Here is a 23,221-nt window from a genome sequence, read left to right on the forward strand (position 1 = left end):
GGTAGGGCTCTCTTGGCTGCGCCAAAGTCCCAAGTCAAGTCTAAAAGTGACTGGGTTTTACTTTAAGAGCCCCAGGGCTTTTGAACATTTTTATTTTGTTTATTCTTGTTTTTATATGTGTTTTTAATCTCTCTTTTATTTCTCATTTTGATAATTTCCCTCTTTGTTCTGCTTCCCATCGGTGTCTCTGTAAAGCACTTTGTGCACAGTGTACACGGTTCAAAAATTTTGATATAATTAAAGCTCATTATGATTATTAGTATAATTAGTATGGTTATGAAGGTCATCAAGACATTGACATGAACTAACTGCTCTTAACTACCCAGTACACCAGGCTTTGACTTAAAACGTTAGAAATCAGCCTCGTATAACCAATTATAAGTATTGTATTGTATTGTATTGTAAGTATTGTATTGTACTGCAAGTGTTGTATCGTATTGTATTGTATTGTATTGCATTGTATTGTATTGTATTGTGTTGTAAGTACTGTAGAAGTTATTATACAATTGTGAAATGGGGACATGCTAAAAGAGGGGGCATGAGAACCCTTCCTTGGATTGGAAAAGTTAAAGAATAAGCCTTACCAGAGCTGTCAAACAAATTTTTATGTGCCCTTCAACATAAAATCCCAGAATATTACCCAGTCCAGAGTGACCTTGTCCCAGTTATTATGGGCATGTTGTCAGAGAGCTCAATATACCTGCAAAAATACCCAAGGCTGAAAGGGTATTGTTCCCCTCAGAAAAACACCCACATACCCCCCCCCCACACACACACTCATGGTAAGTAAGACTGGGAAGTATTGTTTTCTTAAGGCCAGTAAGACACAGAGGGAGGAAATGAGAGTTTTAGCATACAAAAGTACACACAGAGAGAAAAAAATTGGGAGAGGTTATTACACACACATACACAGAAACAAAAATTGACATATAATTGTGAACAACTGATGATACTGGATGCTTAATTGACGTGTTGAACAAAAGCTGTTAAATACTGACAAAGTGGTGCACTAACGCCTTCTTAATCTAGGAGTGCATTTATTTTAGAAAACTAGTTACATTTAATGCTGGTTTAGTAGATGCAACCTTAATAAAATATGATAAGTCATACAAATAAAAGAGACTGTACAAATAGGAATTAAGATTATATCATTCAAAGCAACATACGAATGACAATGATAAAACTGCTTCCATCCAAAGAAAAAAGTTCATTTCAATAAAAACTCCATTTCTATCTTTCCCAAAGTTGACAAAGAAAGGCTGGAAAAAAAGAATAAGTTTTCTTGTTCAATTATTTAAAAATTCCAGTTGCCATTTCCTGCAATACAGGAAGTGGGTGGGTTGCCTCCCAGGAAGTAGGTGTGCCCACATTTCCAGGGTTACCCAGACCTTCCACTTGCTGTGTAAACATGATAGTATTCTCTGGATACCTCTAGCTGTCTAGAGGTGATCTTTACAAAGATCAATTATTGTGTGCATACAACCAATCTGAAGTGGCCATGAACTCTGATTGAATTATAACATTATCGCTTAAGAAAATGCCCAACCCCCACAATGAATAAAGCTCTACGGCACGCGATGTCATTGTTCCCAAAAGGAGTACTACCTGCAGTAGGGAAACAGAAGGGTTTGGTGCAGAGGAAGGTGATGGTGGGGATTTAGCTGGGGTCAGACCGGTGGTGTGCTATAGCGGACCTCAACACTGAACTTGTCCGGTGTCTTGGTCAACGGAGATTTCTTCAGCATATTGTGCTTCATGATCACCTCCTCATTCGCATAGATTGGAGTGTCAGTGTCGTCGGAGTGGTACCCTGATTGGTATCCACTCGTCTGGTTAGATGACTCAGAGGCCAGCGACTCCTTACTCTTACAACGCAGCAGTTGACTGAGGAGAGAAAAAGAGATGATGACATTTGGGGTCACTGTGGCCTGAAACGTACCAACTTGGAAATATATTCAAAGTATTGTAAAAGTAAGTGCAGCTTCAAAGCGGTAGATTCCACTTTACTCAATAGTTTGTGTGTTGGAGCACTAGCAGTGTATTTGTTTATGGAATTGTTTATGGAATATTTGGGACAATGACTAAAGTGCCCTGCTCTTGTCTGTGAATTTGGCTCCCCCTTTGCCCATTCATGGAAATGAGGCAGCCCCAGGATACAGAAGACATTAAATGGGAAGTGAAGTTCGTTTTGGGGTTAAATCCAGATTATCAGGGGAATAGTGCAGGGTTTTTTTAACCACGAATATACATACAAAAAAAATGCTAAGAAAATGTAATAGAGAAAATAAATCTTTTTTTTTTGCTCTTTGTTTGCGTTGCAATACTGAATTTCCACAATTGCCTTCATCAGATGTGCATCTTAAAGCCTTAATTTTGTCTAGGCATTGGCTTTACAAAATTATTAAGGAAGCCACTATGTGAATAAAACACACATTGTCGTGAGTAAAAGAAAATCGTGGACTATGGGTTATATAATGTATGAGCATACAGTCCTGACCTGAGGTTGGGTGTCCGTGGCAGCTGATGATCCAGACCTTTCATGTCATCTGGTGACAGGCTCATGCCACTATCTGTGTGACCCTCCTATGGGAAGTGGAAGTGAGATCTACTGGTTGATGATGTGTGGATGGAGATGGTATGTCTATGCATGTCAGAAACACTCACCATGATGCTGCTGTGCTCCACAGGAATGTCCTCAAAAGTCTTTACACTAAGCGGCCGACTGCACCTGTCACTCTGTTGGGAAAGCATGCTGGAGGAAGACAGGTGGAGATCAGTAAACAAGACTCAACACTGAGTACTAAACATAAAGAATCAGTAGCCACAGTGAAAAGCAATGGCAAAGCCACACTTGTGAGAAATTCACCAAATGTCCAATTCACCTCCATTGGTTTCTTACAGAGCACGAACAATCTTGGCCAAAGGCACTGTGGAATAGTAGCTGGCCTGTGATGCGAGTAAAGCAGAGGGTCAGAAGTTCAAATTTATGCAACTTTGTGCAGATGTGTGTGGTTTTTACATCGAGAGCCAATCACATTGGTCCAAACATAAGGATGTGGCACTGCCTTATAGGCTACATAGGCTTATAAGCTACAATCAGAACGATGGAGGAGAAAATTATATTCTGAGTTTTGGGATTCCTCAAAATGCATGAATCATCCCTTTCTCAGTACAAACACTCAGAGAAGAGATGTTGCATGGAGGAGAGTGGCAGGAAATGTGAATGTCTCCAGTCTTGAGTAAACAAACTTGATGAGTTGATCTAAAAAAACAACTCAACTTGTGTGTGTGTTACTCGTCCGTAAAACATGGAAACACACAGAAGTGTCTGGATAGAGATACCATGTGAATTCATAGCTTGCAAGTGTGGCTTTGCTATGAGAGGTGAATGCTTCATGCTGACCCAAGGATCGGTGCATTGTCATAGTGGAGCTGAGGTTCCAATGTATCCCCACTCAACGGCCCAGTGTAGGGGCTCCTGGGATCAGGGTTCACAGGGGACATCTGTATCTCATCTGTTGTCAGAGGTATGTAGTCCTTCCCATCCTAAAGACCGGCACACTGGTTAGGTACTCTAACCAAAAGTCAAAACCTCAAATATTTGTTCAATTGATTAAATCTGGTTTGTATAACATTTAAGAGAACATTTTTAAAGCAATATGTCTGTGAATGTTCTCATTCATCCAGGTCATGGTTATCCAAAGGAGTTGAATCAAGTGCAACTGGACTTGGTATATATCCGTAAAGCACAAGTTCACAATCGTTAAGCAATGTTAAAACTTTGATAGTTTATCATTCCAACATTAAAAATATTCTGTTGGATTCAAGGATAGGTACGGACATTGACACAAACAGACCTGTTGAGCACTGGCCTGTAGAAGATTACCCAGATGTTCTACCAGCTCGGTGAATGTTGGCCTGTCTGTGGGACGATCCAGCCAACAGTCCAACATGGTCTGGTATCTTTAAAAAAAAAGCAAAAAAAGAAACAAAAAAACATTAGAATCAATATAAGTCAAAGGCTCGAAGTAGATTTCTGTTGTATACTGTCCATCATTACATCATACAAACTAGCCTTGTAGTAAAGACCACCAAAGGTGAGATCAAGTCCAGACCAAGTCTTTAGCCGGAAGTCTGAGACCCAAGCTTGTCGAATCCAAGTCAAGTCCAAGACTGTAATCAAGGTAGCGAGCCCAACTCAAGACCAATGGAGCCAAAGTTGTCTAAAGACTGACACCTGAACAACCAATTAAAGCTTTAAGCCAATTAAATGCCACAGTTATAATGGTCAATCATCCATCCATCCATTTTCCGAACCGCTTATCCTGCTCTCAGGGTTGAGGGGATGCTGGAGCCTATCCCAGCAGTCATTGGGCGGCAGGCGGGGAGACACCCTGGACAGGCCGCCAGACTGTCATACAGGGCTGACATACACACACACACACACACCCACACACATTCATACCTAGGGACAATTTAGTATGGACGATTCACCTAACCTACATGTCTTTGGACTGTGGGAGGAAACCGGAACCCCCGGAGGAAACCCATGCAGACATGGGGAGAACATGCAAACTCCACACAGGATGACCCGGGATGACCCCCAAGGTTGAACTACCCTGGGACTCGAACCCAGGACCTTCTTACTGTGAGGCGACCGCGCCAACCACTGCGCCACCGTGCCGCATAATGGTCAATCATCAAGTCAAAATTTCCCTACACTGTAATAGATATCTAGGCTTATTTTTCCACCCAAAATTAGGGAATGTTGCAGATTCCAATTTTCTATGTTCCGGAGACATGAGTTAATCATATAAAGAAACAGATTAGAGTGCACTTTATTGATCTACTCAGGGGAAGTTTGATATTCATTTCAAAAATAAAACAGGAAATTAATTTAAAAGTCTCATCTCATCTCATCATCAGCAGCTTTTCCAGGGTCGGATGGCTGTGGCAGCAAGCTAAGTAGGGTACTCCAGATGTCCCTCTCCCCAACAATGCCCTCCAGCTCCTCCTGGGGGAGCCCAAGGCATTCCCAGGCCAGATTGGACATGTAGTCCCTCCAGCGAGTTCTGGGTCTTCCCCGGGGTCTCCTGCCAGTGTAATGTGCCTGTGAAACTTTCAAAGGAAGGCGCCCAGGAGGCATCCTAATCAGATGCCCAAACCACCTCAACTGACTCCTTTCGACACAAAGAAGCAGCAGCTCTACTCTGAGCTCACTCCAGATGTCTGAGCTCCTCACCCTATCTCTAAGGCTGAGCCCAGACAACCTATGGAGGAAACTAATTTCAGCAGCTTGTTTCCTCAATCTCACCCTTTTGGTCACTACCCAAAGCTCATAACCATAGGTGAGGGTTGGAACGAAGATTGACTGGTAAATTGAAAGTGTTGCTTTCGGTCTCAGCTCCCTCTTCACCACAACGGTCCAGTATAACGTCCGCATCACTGCTGATGCAGCACCAGTTTATTCAATTAAATTTATTAAATTACTTTTAATTTGATGCAGCATCAAATTAAAAGTAAATTAGGAAATCATCATGAATCAGCACGGTCTGAGAGTCAAGTTCAAGTCATTGTGCTGTAAAGTCAGAAATGAAATGGCACCTTTAAAATGCGGACTCAAGACTAATACAAACTCTGCACTCACATCTCGGTGGTGGCGTAGTCTGGAGCTCTCATGCGGGTGCCTTCCTTCAGCCTCCTGCAGAACAGCTCGTCAATACACACACCGGGGTAGGGAGAAGCCCCTACAAGAGTAAAGACAGTGATTATATGAAGGGGCTCGGTCACTATAAGTCCATTGTTTGTACCAGAGACTCATACTGGGCTTACCCAGGGAGAAGATTTCCCAGAGGAGGACCCCAAAGGACCAAACATCACTCTGTGTGGTGTATACCCGATCAAAGATGGTCTCAGGAGCCATCCACTTAAGTGGGAGGCGTGCCTGTTAGGATGATGAAAGGTTAATGCACTACTGTAGACTTTACCATGCAATAACACACTTCATAAACCCCCTAATGGTATTGTCTGGAGTCTATATATATACTTAGCACAAAAAGTAAGGAAATTTGTGTTTGGTAGATTATTTCTTTGTTGTTACAATGCTTCTTGGCAATAAATCTTATACCGTTGGAAAGCCTGTTTATTTCCCTTTTAAATGGTGCCACATTTCTAAGGAACATGCATTTGTGGATTAAGCAGCAGAGCTGAGTATGTGGATTGCGCCCATGAAAAATTTGCCAAATCTTCTCTGCCACTGCCAAACAGCTTACTTTGCTGTTGCTATTGACTCTTGTTTTGAGCTTCTGGTACCCCAGGTGCTGACAATCAGGTGGCTGATATAAGATTTATTGTCAAGAAGCATTGTTACAACAAAGAAATAATCTACCAAACACACATTTCCTTACTTTTTGTGCTAAGTTTATATATATATATATATATATATATATATATATATATATATATATATATATATATATATATATATATATCAGTTTAGGGTGACTCACATCTCCCTTGCGGACATAATCAGGGTCTTTGTAGACATCTCTTGCCAAGCCAAAGTCACAGATCTTCACCACGTTGTTCTCTGAAAGTAAAATGTTTCTTGCTGCCAGGTCTCTGTGAATACACTGTGAGGTATAGCAGGAAAAAGAAGAAGATTCCACATTCATATGTGGTAAAAGATTCACATTGATCATCTTCCTTGTACATAACAGTGTAAGGTTCATACATCTATTTCAATTTACAATTACAATTTACAATTTCATTTAGCAGACACGGCGGCATGGTGGCACAGTAGTTAGCACAGTCGCCTCAAAGCAAGAAGGTTCTGGGTTTGAGCTCCGCGGTAGTACAACCTTGGTGGGTCATCCTGGGTCGTCCTCTGTGTGGAGTTTGCATGTTCTCCCCATGTCTGCGTGGGTTTCCTCCAGGGACTTTGGTTTACTCCCACAGTCCAAAGACATTTAAGTCAGGTAAATTGGCCATACTAAATTGTCCCTAGGTATGAATGGGTGTGTGTGTGTGTTGTCCCTTTGGAGGAACTTGCTTGCTGCCACACCACCTGGCGCTCTCACGTCTCAGAGGGAGTGAAGTATATGGAAAACCAGTGCACACAACACTGTGTAGCAAAGCATGCGACGAGGCATGCTCGCAAAGCTACCCCTGCCCCCTCCAGTACTGCTTTTGCATGCCTGGTCTGCAACCGCAACTGTGCATCCAGGATCGGACTATTCAGCCACCAAAGGATTCACAAATAGGAGAAGATGGTCATCATCGGACACGATGGACAACCAGCAAGCAAGCAAGTGTGTGCATGTGTCAGCCCTGTGATGGCCTGGCGGCCTGTTCAGGGCTCCCTGCCTGCCACCCAATGACCCTGAGAGCAGGATAAGTGGTTCAGATAATGGATGGATTTAGCAGACACTTCTATCCAAAGTGACATACACCTGAGAGCTGATACAACACAACCAAGGATCTAGGCAGGACAGAACATGAGTAAGGGCCATAAAGCTAAGTTCGAGTCTGATAAGACATAGATACCAATAGGCAGTGCACAGAGGTAATGCATAGAGTGCATACTGTTGTGGTGTTAGTTCCAGGCACCTTTCATTGACAGAGTATAGTGAGCAGGAGGGAGTGTAGACCTGAATGAGGGAGTTCAGGTAGGTGGGAGTTGTCGTAGTTGCTGTTTTGTAAGCGAGTGCCAGGGTTTTGAGTTTGATGTGGGCAGTGACTGGGAGCCAGTGGAGGGATATGAACAGCGGAGTGACATGTGTTCTTTTGGACTAGTTGAAGACCAGATGTGTCACTTTGTTCCGGATCATCTGCAGAGGTTTGAATGTACATGAGGAGAGGCCTGCCAGTAAGGAGTTGCAGTAGTCAATGAGTGATATTATGAGAGCCTGTACCAGGAGTTGTGCTGCATGCTCAGACAGGTAGGGTCCGATCTTCCTGATGTCGTATAGGGAAAAATTGACATGACCAAGCTATTGAGGCCATATGCATCTTAAAGGTTAGTTGGTCATCAATCATTACACCCAAGTTTCGGCAGTCCTTTGTGGGCATGAGTTGGGTTGATTCGAGCTGGATACTAATCTCTTGCTGTAAAGAGGGACTGGCTGGGATGACAAGGAGCTCGGTCTTAGAGAGGTTAAGTTGAAGGTGGCATGCTTCATCCATGGTGATATATCGGCTAGGCATGATGAGATGTGAGCCAAGACTCTGTGGTCTTCTGGCAGGAACAAAGAGCTGGGTATCATCAGCATAGGAATGGTATGAGAAACCATGGGAACAGATGATTACACCAAGTGAGGTGGCATAATTTGCATGTAATTTCAAATTGTAGCCTACATACACATATTTCCAGGTTACAGTGCTTTGGTCAGTTTTTGAGTCTCACCTTGCGAGAGGACAGAAACTCCATTCCCTTGGCCACTTGAAAGCTGTAGCTGATCAGGTCTTCCATGGTCAGGTGGTCATAGTCTGAGCTTTCTATAATCACATAATGTATATCTTTTGCATGAACTATATAGACAAAATGATCATAGTACTGAAAAGTAAGTATACACATCATTCACTGAAAGTGGGTTCGCCTGAGCTGTTTTTGTTTTATTGTTTTTTTGCACCTTCACTGTTTTCCAAGTTGACGATTGAAGTCGTGTCTGTGGTTCTGGAGCAGACAGCTGTGCCTGTGCAGATGTCCAGGTGAGCACTGTTTCCCAGACCCAGATCCCCTTCAGTCACATCCTCTTCCATAGGCACCCACTCCTGACCGCCCATCCTTTTCTTCTATTGATTTCATTTAAGCAAAACATTGACAGAAATAAAATGGTCATAATCATAATCATAATGTTAACATGTGTAGCAACAATGCAGTAATTGCAGAGACACTACAAGACTTGAGTCTTAAAAGAGGCTGAAACCAGACGGACAACATCTGTGGAAAAAAGCTGCGGTAACATTTTAGATTACAACCTGCAACGTACAGTGTAATTACCCCCTAGCTACGGTGTGATCTTTTGTACTAAGGGTGTACCAATACAGTATGTACCAATACTTTTTTGGGGGGATTTTTTTTTAATATACTTTATTAATCACCATAGGGAAATTATGCTCTGCATTTAACCCATCCTAGCTGTGTAGCTAGGAGCAATGGGCAGCCACCATGCAGCACCTGGGGACCAACTCCACTTTGGCTTGCCATGCCTCGGTCAGGGGCACAGACAGGAGTACTAACCCTAACATGCATGTCTTTTTTATAGCCTACATATATGTATTGGTACGTATCGTATTGACACTGCTTGGTATTGCTACATATACCAAGCAATGTCCAGATTTTTGCTCAGTAGGTCATACATACTCTGTAATAATACCAGTAGTAGTAAAAAAAACTACAGTATAAAATCTTTGTAAGATCCCAAATTGTTGAGATCTTATTCCATAACGTCACATCTTGTTCCTCAGTACATATATGTATTGGTACATACTGGTCTGGTACACCGTTTGTATGGGCTGTAATCAAAAGCATTACCAAAGCTGCATCAGATCGTATAGCTGTGTAGTGGCAGATGATCGGTGTCATGGCTGCAGGTAGCAGTTTGGAGCAAGTGTAACCACATCAGAGGATGGCTGTGCTTTACAGGCAGCATTCGGGTTACAGTTCATTTACCTTGAAGGGGCTGTACTCTCCACGTTTGCTCTTCAAGAAGCTGGAAAGGTTGCCGTGCTTACAGTACTCCACAATCACCATCAACGGCCCTGAAGAGAGCGATACAAAGTGAGCGTACAATATGATGCAGTACTGCAGAATAAACACAGGCTGTTGGCATCCGGGGAGCGTGACGGTCTATTCCGCTGCAACACAGGGATCTCGGTTCGAAGCCCCGTGTTGCCTCCGGTTTGGTCGGGCGTCCCTACAGACACAGTTGGCCGTGTCTGCGGGTGAGAAGCCGGATGTAGCTATATTTCCTGGTCATGGCGCTAGCGCCTCCTCTGGTCGGTCGGGGAGCCTATTCGTGGGTTGGGACTGGGGGGAATAGCGTGATCCTCCCACGTGCTACGTCCACCTGGCGAAACTCCTCACGGTCAGGTGAAAAGAAGCGGCTGGCGACTCCACCCGTATCGGAGGAGGCATGTGGTAGTCTGCAGCCCTCCCCGGATTGGCAGAGGGGGTGGAGCAGAGACCAGGATGGCTCGAAAAAGTGGGGTAATTGGCCAAGTGCATTTGGGGAGAAAAAGGGGGGAAATCCAAAAACAAAAACAAAAAAAACATAGAGGCTGTTGTATAGCGAAAAGGGGGAGCTATTATGAAGAGAAAGGAATTAACACAAGTCTTCCAAAGTGAACATCACTGACTTTGTTTTGGGAAGCAGCTATGTAATTAGGCCAGACAGCACTTGTAAAATTCCATTACTAGCTGTCATAAAAGAGGCAGTCATACAGGATCGCTAGCATGTGCTCAGGACACACACACACACACACACAAAAAACATGGTTGACAAAGTAGATAAACCCGGCAGATTTACGGTTACAAAATTAAAATATAGCCGCGAGAGGCAATTCTGGGGTTCCAGCCAACACAGACCATAAGAAGCTGAAAGCTGGAACAGCTTCATTAAATCTATCCACCAAGTTTAGTGATGTTTTAACAAGCTGTCATTGATTTATGGCCAAATTTGCGCCAGCCCCATACACGTGTTTGGAACTGGTGGCACCCCCTATTTAGCAATTTCAAGACGGTTTTAACACATGTGGTTCAAACATTGTTATGAAACATATCCTGAGAGTTTTGTAATGATTGGACAAACAATATGCCACACCCATTTTTGTATTTGTAGCGCCCTTTAAGTGGTCTATTTGAATAAAACTTTCAGGGTATGTCAGGTACTTATGTGGACATATCCTGCAAGTTTTGTGATGATTGCCCAGCGGTTGTTGACTTTGGTCTATTTGTGTGCTGAGCCACGCCGCTTTGAAGTTCATTGGTCAATATCGTGAAAACTAAACAAGATATCGACAAACTTTATGTAACTTTTGATAAATTTGGTCGAATAATGAGCCACATAAAATTTGGTAGCAATCGGATCTACAGCTAGGAGATGTCAAAAATGTTTTTCAAAAAACTGAAAATGACGGAAAATCTAGTTAGGCAAACTTTAGTAGTTCTTGAGGCAAATTTGAAGAGCGATGATAGACGTCTGTACCAAGTTTTGTATAAATCGGACTTACGGTGTTGGAAATTATGACTTCTCAAATTTGACCTTTAATTATAGCGCCCCCATCAGGCCGACTGGGGTCATGTTTCTTGGGTAGCACTTGCACACATCTTCCAATCAATGGGCAAAATCTCGTGTCTCTGCCATTTCCCATCTTACAGGAATTTGCACAAACAATAATAAGCCAGTATAAAAACCACGCCAATCACACTTACTGTAAATATGTGATGTATCTGTGATGTACACTACCGTTCAAAAGTTTGGGATCACCCAAACAATTTTGTGTTTTCCATGAAAAGTCACACTTATTCACCACCATATGTTGTGAAATGAATAGAAAATAGAGTCAAGACATTGACAAGGTTAGAAATAATGATTTGTATTTGAAATAAGATTTTTTTTACATCAAACTTTGCTTTCGTCAAAGAATCCTCCATTTGCAGCAATTACAGCATTGCAGACCTTTGGCATTCTAGCTGTTAATTTGTTGAGGTAATCTGGAGAAATTGCACCCCACGCTTCCAGAAGCAGCTCCCACAAGTTGGATTGGTTGGATGGGCACTTCTTTGAGCAGATTGAGTTTCTGGAGCATCACATTTGTGGGGTCAATTAAACGCTCAAAATGGCCAGAAAAAGAGAACTTTCATCTGAAACTCGACAGTCTATTCTTGTTCTTAGAAATGAAGGCTATTCCATGCGAGAAATTGCTAAGAAATTGAAGATTTCCTACACCGGTGTGTACTACTCCCTTCAGAGGACAGCACAAACAGGCTCTAACAGGTACTATTTAATGAAGATGCCAGTTGGGGACCTGTGAGGCGTCTGTTTCTCAAACTAGAGACTCTAATGTACTTATCTTCTTGCTCAGTTATGCAACGCGGCCTCCCACTTCTTTTTCTACTCTGGTTAGAGCCTGTTTGTGCTGTCCTCTGAAGGGAGTAGTACACACCGGTGTAGGAAATCTTCAATTTCTTAGCAATTTCTCGCATGGAATAGCCTTCATTTCTAAGAACAAGAATAGACTGTCGAGTTTCAGATGAAAGTTCTCTTTTTCTGGCCATTTTGAGCGTTTAATTGACCCCACAAATGTGATGCTCCAGAAACTCAATCTGCTCAAAGAAGTGCCCATCCAACCAATCCAACTTGTGGGAGCTGCTTCTGGAAGCGTGGGGTGCAATTTCTCCAGATTACCTCAACAAATTAACAGCTAGAATGCCAAAGGTCTGCAATGCTGTAATTGCTGCAAATGGAGGATTCTTTGACGAAAGCAAAGTTTGATGTAAAAAAAATCTTATTTAAAAATACAAATCATTATTTCTAACCTTGTCAATGTCTTGACTCTATTTTCTATTCATTTCACAACATATGGTGGTGAATAAGTGTGACTTTTCATGGAAAACACAAAATTGTTTGGGTGATCCCAAACTTTTGAACGGTAGTGTATGTATGAGTTACGGACTGTGAAGAGAGTCTGGTATGATGACTGGACTTACCCCCCGGCTTGGTGCAAGCTCCCAGAAGGTTGACTACGTTGAGATGGTGGCCAATGTGGATGAGAATTTTCAGCTCTGACATCAAGGCACGATACTCACTCGATGTGGCGCCCTCTGTGACAAAAGGCGATAAACTTACTTTGTGTGTGTGTGTGTGTGTGTGTGTGTGTGTGTGTGTGTGTGTGCGCGCACGCGTGTGTGCGTGAGTGAGTGAATGTATGCAAGTGCACAAAACATTGTGTCTCAATATGTCTTTTTTTACACATGTGCTAAGAGGAGTAAGGGGCAGAATATTTACCCTTAAGCATCTTTACTGCAACAGTTGTACACGTGGTGGCTTTCTCAATGCCAAAGGCAGCTGCCTCTACCACTTGGCCAAATGCTCCTCGTCCCAGTGGGTCACCTGATGAAATAAAACATTTGCAATGGATGCAAGGCCAACGTTTCATCTCCTAGATATCAGCGCAGTAAGCATATCACTGTGAATAATGCTTTAGCTTTAATCGTAACACTTTGCAATAACTGTAGCCTAATACAGCATGAACAAACAGCTAATAAATGATTAAACAATACAAAAATTATCAATAAGTAGTGAGTTAATGAAATACTAGGCCATAATGATTGGGCCCATAGTAACTTATCGGTTGATGAAGCACTCACTTAGTTAACACATGATTTTATTGAATCCAGGAGGGACTCCAGAAAACAACCAGAATCTCCAACTTGAAGCTTTGTGTTTGAAAAGGTCTGACAGTTGTACAATTACTTTTTTTAGTAGTAGCCATCATTGAAATGGTAAACAGTTTCTTCTTTGTGTGCATGCTTTTGTGCACGTGAGTGTATAATTTGTATGCATAGCTGTTTTCTGTGATTTCAGGAGTGTACATCTCATTGATATTAATCTCAATTTTGCTGAACTAAAATGAACCATTTCATAAGCTCATTATTTGTTAATGATTTAGTCTGATCCCCTGGAAAATCCTTTGGTAACTGTTTGTTCATGATGTGTGAAGTATTTACAAATAATATTTATTTAAAAGAAATACTGTTTTGCATAGCTCGTCTTGTTGCCACTGTACCTAGCTTCAGCCTGTCCCGTGGGAACTCCCACTTGTTAGCGTCATATGTGAGCCTCTCACACTGCTCATCCATGGGCATGTCTTCTGAGTCCAGGATCATGGACAAGTAGCCTGTCTTCAGATCCCCACCACTTGGCTGAGAGGAAGAAAGAGACAGATGGAGTGCGTGAGAGGAGGGAGAGAGAGAGAGAGAGTATATGTGACAAACAGATATGTGCTAACTAATAGTTTTTCAGTAGCTCTGGTGCCTCTTCAGCTAATGAGGCCTTGCCAGTGTTGAGGGTGTACGTGACTTATGGGAGTAGAGAGTGGCCCTGTTGTTCCAGGACACAAAGGAGAGCAACCACTGAGAGCCAAGCCAGTCATTTCCAATCAGTCATACACAGACCTAATGCATGCTTGTGTGTATGTGTGTGTGTGTGTGTGTGTGTGTGTGTGTGTGTGTGTGTGTGTGTGCAGGTGCGTGCATGCGTGTATAGAGAAACAAGGAAGTAAAAATATGGCAAAAGGAAAATGAGGAAGTTCTTACTCTCTTTCTTCCACGGATGACAAAGACGATGAGCAGCCAGAAAAACATGGCAATGACCACTGACCCAATAGGAACAATCAGCTCCACATTGGTCTTTTCCTCTGCACCTAGAACGAGTGGCACAATATGATCTGCAACAGTTGTTCACAACCCACACGGGTCTTCAATGAAGAGGTAAACAATGTAAGACAAACCGTTCAGCTGAGAGTACAAATTTTATTGTCTGTGATTCATTGATTGGCCAGTCTAGAATACATTTTTCAGTAATGTGCATTGGGCACATCAAACACAAATTTCACAGAGGGATTTCAGGAAAGTGCAATCTCTGGCATGTGCGTTTTCTGGATAACTGTGTTTCTGTGTGGGGGTTGGCGAAAAGGAACTTTTGGAATTTGGACGGGAAGCTGTCTGATATTTTATCTAGTCATAACAAATGGTCAGGAGTCACCACCAATATCAACTTGGAAAAAGGGCTGCCATAGGCACAATGGTGCATGACTACATGGGATGGAAACCCATGCGTTAAAATAGACTGTGCCCGTCTCCCCTCTACTTCTTTCTGCCGTTCTCTCCCAGCCCTGTTTTCAGTCAATTGATTTCCCAGCCTATTCATGTCTTCATCCTCTTATTCTGCCCCATGTAAGAGGGTATGTACTTGTTAGCGCTCTGAAGCAGGATCTGCCCTCTGTCCTGCCTTGTTAGCATGGCTGGCACCTGAGCAGCCATGGGAGCTCACTGGGTGACAGGCCAGGGACTGGGGATGGGTCACGTAGACCTCGGTTCTGGACAGAATATTTGTTTGTTTGTTGCTGTGTCCCCATGATCGGGGGAGATAGGGGGAGAGGAGAACGGGGGCGGGGGGGGCAGGGTTGGCCTCTCTCTTTGTCCTGCCGTCTCCTCATTGTTTTGTATTTAGAAACTCCCAAGAGGATGTGTGCTAATAGGGCCAGCTTCCTGCCCCGTGGAAGTGAAGTTATTCTTACACTTCATCTTTGATATCATAAATGTCGTGTTTGTGATGTGGATGATGAAGACAGCTATAAATACATGTTTTATATTTTGTATGTGACATAGAGAGCTGAGATGTTGAGGGTCAATACGTCTTGGTACACCAATAATATTCTAAAATGCCAGCAAAATCAAAATATTAAATGATTATACACTACACTATTTCATTTAGATTATCATATTTTATGCCATATCATTTTCTTTTTTGCTTTGCCCAGCTTTCTAGATTCCAGTACCAGGCGGGCACTGACCTTCAGTAGTCAAGAAGGCCTGTGAGGTGTCACAGCCAAGCCCGTTACATGCAGTGCAGGTGTAGAGACCACTGTCCTCTTTCTTCACACGCTTAACAGTCAAAGTTTGGTTGAAACTGCTCAGAATCACTCCTGAAAACAAGCAGATTTATATATTATTAGTTTTCAGAGGTGCCAGTGAAAGAAAACAAATTGTTAGCGGATCCATTAATGACACCTGACAATGTTCTCACCTGAGTCCTTCACCACCGTGCGGTTGTTTTTGGTCCAGATCACAGTTGGTCTTGGAGTACCAGCGACATCACATGTTAGTGTGGTCGTAGTACTCACATTCACTTTTTGGTCAGTTAGATTACTCAGGATCCGTGCAGCTTCAAGAGCTGAAATGCAACAATACCAGTGACAGTTGAGGTATCGTTCGTCTCTAACATAATGCGAGCAGGTGAAAAGTATCTGCTACTGGAGTTGGATCATTTCATTTGTCTATAATGCAAGTCAGTACATTAAATATATTTAACAATTTTGTTGATCTGGATGTCATTCTTTTTTCTTTTTTTAAAAAAATGTTTGCCCCCTTTTTTCTCCCCAAATGCATTTGGCCAATTATTCCACTCTCCAAGCCATCCCGGTTGCTGCTCCACCCCCTCTGCCGATCCGGGGAGGGCTGCAGACTACCACATGCCTCCTCCAATACATGTGGAATCGCCAGCCGCTTCTTTTCACCTGACAGTGAGGGGTTTCGCCAGGGGGATGTAGCACCTGGGAGGATCATGCTATTCCCCTAGTTCCCCCTCCCCCCTGAACAAGTGCCCCGATCGACCAGAGGAGACACCAGTGCAGCGACCAGGACACATATCCACATTTGGCTTCCCACCAGCAGACACGGCCAATTGTATCTGTAGAGACGCCTGACCAAGCCAGAGGTAACACGGGGATTAGAACCAGCGATCCCCGTGTTGATAGGCAACGGAATAGACTGCTACGCTACCCGGATGCCCTGGATGTCATTCTTTGATGCAAGTGGAGTTATTTGATTGTTTCTGCTTGGTTCAAGATGTTGACAAGTTTCTCCAAAATTTCCGAAAGCAGCGATACATCATTAGAAACATGTGGAATTGCCTCACTCCATTAGGGATTCTTTTTTTTTTCACCTGCCATATGATTTTTTTCTGAATATCTATGTTCTGAGTCTAAAAGGTATCATTATTGTGGATACAGTGAAGAGTGGGTCTTTTTTTTTTTCTTAAGCTGTAGTTGTACCTCTGAGAGAGAGGTGGTGCAGCAGGCATGTCTTCTCTCTGGTTTTGATGTTTTCCACCCGACAGGCATAAAGACCCTCATCCTGACGGGATGCATTTGGAAGTGGCAGCTCCAGGGTCACGTTGGTGCCCTGCAGGCCGGAGAGCATGGCCTGGGGGAGGGGCTGCTGGAGCAATGACAGGGAATGACAGGGCTGCACAGAGGGGCTGCGCTCAGGATTAGAGACGTTGGTGACACGGAACCATGCCAAGTTCCCATAGATCAACCTGTCAGCCTTACACCTCAGGACCACCTGGTCAGCCTCTATGGGTTCAGTGGATGGGAACACACTTAGCTCAAGGCCACCTATAATGACATATGGCAATGGCAATTCATATAGCACATTTCATTACAAGTAATTTAATGTGCTTTACATTAAAAGACAAAATATAAAATATAGGCATAAACATGACAAACATAGGTAACACAAACAATATAAATATGAGAATATAAGCACGACTAAAATGCAGAAACTGAATCAATGAAGAATGCACCCAATGTATATTAAACCTACTATACAACAATTACCCCCCCCAAAAAAATCAACACAATCAAATAGAAACAGGGGTTTCCATTTAATTTATCTATTTGGTTATATGTGCCTATATCCATTCATTATCCAAACTGCTTATCCAAATTGGGGTCGCGGGGATGCTGGAGCCTATCCCAGTAGTCATTGGGCAACAAGCGGGGAGACACCCTGGACAGGCAGCCAGTCCATCACAGGGTCTATGTGCCTATATGATAGGCACATATAACCAACTGTACAAGAAACAAGTGCTACCATACAGGTATACACACACGCACGCACGCACGCACGCACGCACGCACGCACGCACGCACACACACACACACAGTAATTAACCATAGGCCTGGGAGAATAGGAAAGTTTTGAGTTTGCTTTTGAATTTGGACACAGTTGTGGTGGACCTCAGGTCAGCAGGCAGCATTTTCCAGACAGCAGAACCAAGGTAACTGAAAGCATCCTCACCAGACTTGGATCTAATTCTGGGTACAGCTAGAAAACATCTGTCTGGTGACCTGAGAGGCCTGATCAGGTTATAATCAGTGAGCAAGTCAGAAGTGATTCTGTATGTACTGAGAGCCAATGAAGTAATTTCAGTACCAGAGTAACATGTTAAAATTTTTGTGTACATGTAAGGAATCTGGCTGCTATATTTTGAATGAGCTGAAGCCATCCTGCTGACTATTTGGATAATCCTGCAAATAGAACATTACAGTAGCTTAACCTGCTTGAGATGAATGCATGAGTCAGTTTCTCAGAGTCAGTTTGAGATATGAATACTCTAAGTTTTGATATATATTTTTAAGTGATAAAATGCTGTTCTGCTGATATTTGGCAATGTGATTTTCAAAACTGAAATCAGTCTCCAAAATAATGCCAAGGTTTCTGACTTGCTCACTTTATTTCAGAGGCAGTGATGCCAGGTGTGAATATATCTCCTGTCTGTGACTTTTAGGACCAACTACGTATCTCGATCTTGTCTGCATTCAGCTGTAAAAAGTTCCTGGACATCCAGTAATTAGTTTCATAAATACAGTTCACTAATTTATTAACAGGCTAAGATCACCAGAGGAAAGAGAAATGTACAACTGTGTGTCATTGGCATATGAATGGTAGTTATATATTGTGTTTCTTTATGATAATACCAAGTGGGAACATATATAAATTAAAAAGCAGTGGCCCAAGAACTGACACCTGTGGAACGCCAGAGAAAATGTTGGTTTCAGTAAATTTAAAACTACCAGATGAAACATAAAAGTTCCTGTCCTTTAGGTAGAATGAAAACCAGTTAAGAACAGGACCTGCTAGGCTTACTGAATCATGAAGACTTTGAATTAAAATGTCATGCATGGTCAACAGTATCAAAGGCAGCAGTGAGATCAAACAATACTAAATCAAAATTATCTGAGTCACTGTTGATCTTAAAGTCATTTATTACTCTTAAGAGAGCTGTTTCTGTGCTATGATTGGCTCTGAAACCTGATTGTTATGTACTGTATATATTATGAGTTGAAATATATTCATCCAGTTGTTTGTATACTACTTTTTCAAGTATTTTGCCTAGAAAAGAAAGATTGGAAATTGGTCTGTGACAGATGGATCTAGATTGTTTTTTCTTCAACAGAGGTGAAATTACAGCAAGTTTGAGAGAAGCAGGGAAAATATCCGTCTGCAGGGAGCTATTAATACTGTTTTCTAAGTAATTTACAATGCAATTGGAGACGGATTTGAACAGTTCAGTAGGAATGGAGTCAAGAGAGGAGGTGCAAGGCTTTAGGCGCTGAATTACTTCCTCCAAATAGCTAGTGTTAACAGGTGAGAATGTAGACATTGATCTCATGGTAAAACATTGGTGTGAGGGTGAGACAGGTGTAGCTGTATTGCTGAAAGAAATTAATATATTATCTTGACATAAGATCTTTTTTAAAAAAGAAAGCAAATCTATCACATTTGGTCATAGAGAGAAACTAATGAGGGATAGATTTGGAGGGATTAATCAGTTTGTCAAGTTGAAGAGAATAATTATTCTGATGATCAATTGAGAAATGTAGGACTGTCTGGCAGTCATATTCACATTTACATGTATTCATTTGGCAGATGCCTTTTTCCAAAGAGAGTCAGCAATTAGCAGATACGTTCAAGTACTACCCACTGGCATCGTATAGCATTACATGGTAATCGTATCATAGCCATGAGAGCAGGTCAGATCAAATGCGATTTAGTCTTGGCACACTTTGCATCATCAAGAGGTGGAGAGTAGGAAAATCAAAATCAAAAACAGCTTAACATTACCTCGAAACAGTACAACAGTGAAAATATGCTACGGGGGCATAGAAAATTGCAAGTCCAATAGAAAGGGGCTCAAAAGTAGACACCAGAACAATGGTGCTTAAGTAAGGGTGCAATAGTAACAGCCAGTGCCACCAGAGACCATTTAAGGATTAAGGTAGGCCTTAAAGAGAAACGCTTTTAAGACTCACATGAAACAAATTTACATGGACTCAAATTAATACACCATTTATTATTAGAAAAGTAAAGAAAAAAAGAAATAGCAAGATACTGCGCTTACGTGTCACATGGAAAAGGATGATGCGTGAATCCTGCCCTGCTTTGTTGGTAGCCAGGCATCGATAGAGGGCGTTAACCTCAGCCTTACGAATCTTCAAAGAACTACCAGTTTTCTGTGGAAATACATTTACCTTTGCTAATCAATAGCCTCTTTAGACAATCCAAATTAAATACATTTTGACACAACCCACTTTTCATTAAGAAGTGATGATACTGTATAGTTGATATGAAGAGTTTAGGAACCCCTGGATATGGGATCGGATGATCGTCTGAGCTGGCATTGGTGTGTAGGCAATATTAGTGTGGAAAACAGAAGAGTACCTTTTGCAGTTGATCAGTTTCAGTTCTGATTGGGTCAACAGGGTTTTGACCGGTGCTATTGCTGATGTCTCTCCATTTAGTGCACTCCTTGATCCTGGCGCTAGACTTTGACAAACCAACCCTGTTGAATTCAGATGAGCAGAATCCAGATGAGACTCAAAAACATCTTATATGATGATAAAGCAATAGTTCTTCAGCCCTGACAAAGTATCTTCTCTCTTGCACCCCACCCACATGGAGGTCAGTGTGCAGCGCCAGATGCAGAAAAGCCTCCCTGAAGCTGTTAGGGATTTAGTGTCTTGTTAAAGGATACAGTATCTAAGTATAAGAGATACATATGCCACCACAGAGAGTGAAATCCAGGTGCTTTAGTACTCACTACATCACTCTGGCATCTATAATGGTATTGGGTGCTTTCTCTCTCTTGGACTCCTTCTCTGACTCCCTGACTTACTTTCTCTCTTGTTCTCCCACTCCACCCACTCAGAAATACACCAAAATAAATAAAAAACTGTAACTTTTGTAATGACTTTTGTTTCTTTCTTTTGTGTGTGTGCGTGGGTGTGTGTGTGTGTGTGTACTGGGTTACATAATTTATTTTCAGACTTGCATTGTGGTAGTATTTCCATGAACTTGCTCGCAAATGTTCCCATATAGCCACACACACACACACACACACACACACACACACACACACACACACACACACACACACACACACACACACACACACACACACACACACACACACACACACAAAACTATACAGGCTGGACTCCAAAATGCTCTTGAGCCAACTGTAATCTCAATTAATAAAGATGCAAATCCTGGTTTTGATATTCTGCAGAATACAGAACACACAATGAATATGAAAGGACACTGAAAAAATGTGAAGGAGAATAAATGTAGAGATAGATAGCTGAGGACAGGAAGGCATGCAAGCAGAGAAGCAACTTTGACAGGAAGAAGCCCTTTTTGATTGAGAACACCACGGGAACAACAGGAAATGTAGCATAGGACTGAGGAAGTGTGCTGATGTGTTGGCTGAAGATAAGGCCCTGCTGATGGTCTGCTCTGGTCAAAGCAGCCACGCACTTCTGCTCGCTTCTTTCAACAACCTTCAGCCTGACCAAATACCTGAGGAGACTGTTGTGTAATCAATTTCACCAAGACCCCTTACAGTAAGTATCCTGTTGCAATGCAGTTACAGGGCAGCTATCACTGACACCACTGCTAACACCGCGCAACAGCACAACACTGGAGATGGATTTCAAGCAAACTAACAAGCATATTGCCCTTGCTAAGTTTATCTGAGTATCGCACACTGAGATGATTTTAGCAAACACATTCTGGATCTGAATACTTCACGTTTTGTTTTGTTTTCCAAAAATGGACATTGTGACACTATGACTCATATCCGTTGATCTACATCAGGTCACAGGTTGCTCTCATTGTCTCTCATCATGTTTTTATCAACATCACGAAAGCTGCTGTTCTGCCATTACATCGACAACCTGTTGATAAAGAACATCTGAGGGGCATTTGAGCAGCGCCGCCTACAAACACAAATCAGTCTCTCGCTCTCTCGCTCTTTGTCTCTCCCTCTCTCTCTCTCTCCACACACACACACACACACACACACACACACACACACACACACACACACACACACACACACACACACACACACACACACACACACACACACACACTCACACACAGTACATGCACACATTAAGGAGAGGAAGGTTCAACTCACTGGAAGGCCTCTGGGCAGTCCTCTAAGGGCATCCACTGCCACTGGATGTTTGCTGGCGTGGGGATTCCATAGGCAGTGCACCTGAGGGTGGGGCTGCTACCATACATGTATACATCAGTGTCCACAGCCACCTCCTTCTCAATGATATGGGGAGGCACTGCATAGGAAGACATCAAATATTAGCATACACTGGCAACAGGAACAACAGGAAAAATATAACTGAGCTATATTGAGGCAAGCAACACCTCTATAGGGAGGTTGTCGTGCAGTATCAGGTGCAGAATAGTACTTCTAGAGTAGTGCTGAAGACTCACCCAGGACTTGCTGATTTACTGATCTGGTTGTTAGACCAGGTCAGTAAGTCCCTGGTGAGTTTCCCTACACTGCCCTGCAGCCCAAATGCTGGTCAACAGGAAAACAGAGATGAGGACTAAGGGGGGGAGGAGACGAGAATGTACATGCCATTGACCAATAGCTGGAAGGAGCGAGTCTGTTCCTCTTTAGTGATCTTATTAGTCAGAACAACGGTGTAATTCCCCGTGTCTTTGTCAGTGACTCCACGGATTATGAGTGCGTCATTTCTTGGTTTGATCCTGTAGTCATCCTTACGAATTTGCTGGCCATTCTTATACCTGCATGGACAGAAGTGGGACGCATTACAATGCAACTGATAGACTATCTAGAGAATAGCAGATTGTATGAACAATCACACGGGTAAAAAGACCACAATGTGGAAACGTAGTTCTGTGATTAGCATATGTATGATGGCTCCATACTACGTCGCCTTGTTGAGAAGTTGTATGCTTATCTTTCAAATAAACTATGTATGATATTACAGCTCCCACCACTACCACTCATCGTGAACCTACCATTTAACAGTGGGTTCAGGGTAGGCATAGTACTTCACAGGGATGAGGTACTCAGATGTCTGGTCACCCACATTTACCTCCAAAACCTTCATCCATGGCTCCTTTACCTCAATGAAAGGCTTTTCTGGAAATAGGTGAAAAAAGAGAAAAAAGTAATAATGGTACTGATAACTAAAAGATTCAGGGGTTCAGAGATTTGGAGGCCATTGGATGATGTACTATTTATTGACACAATGGTAAGTTGATTCCAAGATCATTGTCATTAAAACTTTAAAATCTTTACGGTTTAAAAATGTTGGC

The 23,221-nt window shown here is 42.5% G+C and overlaps 1 protein-coding gene across 5 annotated transcripts in view; it reads right to left on the reverse strand.

The window, feature by feature from the left end:
• Positions 1-587: 587 nt before the first annotated feature.
• Positions 588-23,221, reverse strand: part of kdr (kinase insert domain receptor (a type III receptor tyrosine kinase)) — a 28,426-nt gene continuing 5,792 nt past the window's right edge. For 2 of the 5 annotated variants that reach the window (XM_056276289.1, XM_056276288.1), the window contains exons 8-30: positions 22,922-23,045; positions 22,515-22,684; positions 22,053-22,209; positions 20,294-20,414; positions 19,974-20,085; positions 16,840-17,184; positions 15,813-15,959; positions 15,580-15,711; positions 14,321-14,427; positions 13,792-13,927; positions 13,011-13,115; positions 12,713-12,826; positions 9,674-9,762; positions 8,631-8,793; positions 8,405-8,496; positions 6,510-6,632; positions 5,833-5,944; positions 5,648-5,747; positions 3,858-3,963; positions 3,404-3,546; positions 2,665-2,752; positions 2,498-2,583; positions 588-1,884 (exon numbers count right to left, since the gene is read on the reverse strand). In XM_056276289.1, the coding sequence (XP_056132264.1) occupies positions 1,668-1,884; positions 2,498-2,583; positions 2,665-2,752; positions 3,404-3,546; positions 3,858-3,963; positions 5,648-5,747; positions 5,833-5,944; positions 6,510-6,632; positions 8,405-8,496; positions 8,631-8,793; positions 9,674-9,762; positions 12,713-12,826; positions 13,011-13,115; positions 13,792-13,927; positions 14,321-14,427; positions 15,580-15,711; positions 15,813-15,959; positions 16,840-17,184; positions 19,974-20,085; positions 20,294-20,414; positions 22,053-22,209; positions 22,515-22,684; positions 22,922-23,045 (3,089 nt within the window). In that variant the 3' untranslated portion in view covers positions 588-1,667. Of the gene's footprint in view, positions 1,885-2,497; positions 2,584-2,664; positions 2,753-3,403; positions 3,547-3,857; positions 3,964-5,647; positions 5,748-5,832; positions 5,945-6,509; positions 6,633-8,404; positions 8,497-8,630; positions 8,794-9,673; positions 9,763-12,712; positions 12,827-13,010; positions 13,116-13,791; positions 13,928-14,320; positions 14,428-15,579; positions 15,712-15,812; positions 15,960-16,839; positions 17,185-19,973; positions 20,086-20,293; positions 20,415-22,052; positions 22,210-22,514; positions 22,685-22,921; positions 23,046-23,221 lie in introns of those variants that run through there. The other 3 variants (XM_056276290.1, XR_008809997.1, XM_056276291.1) reach the window with 3 other exon arrangements.

Source organism: Lampris incognitus, chromosome 3 (genome assembly GCF_029633865.1).
Source record: "Lampris incognitus isolate fLamInc1 chromosome 3, fLamInc1.hap2, whole genome shotgun sequence".
Lineage (NCBI taxonomy): Eukaryota > Metazoa > Chordata > Actinopteri > Lampriformes > Lampridae > Lampris > Lampris incognitus.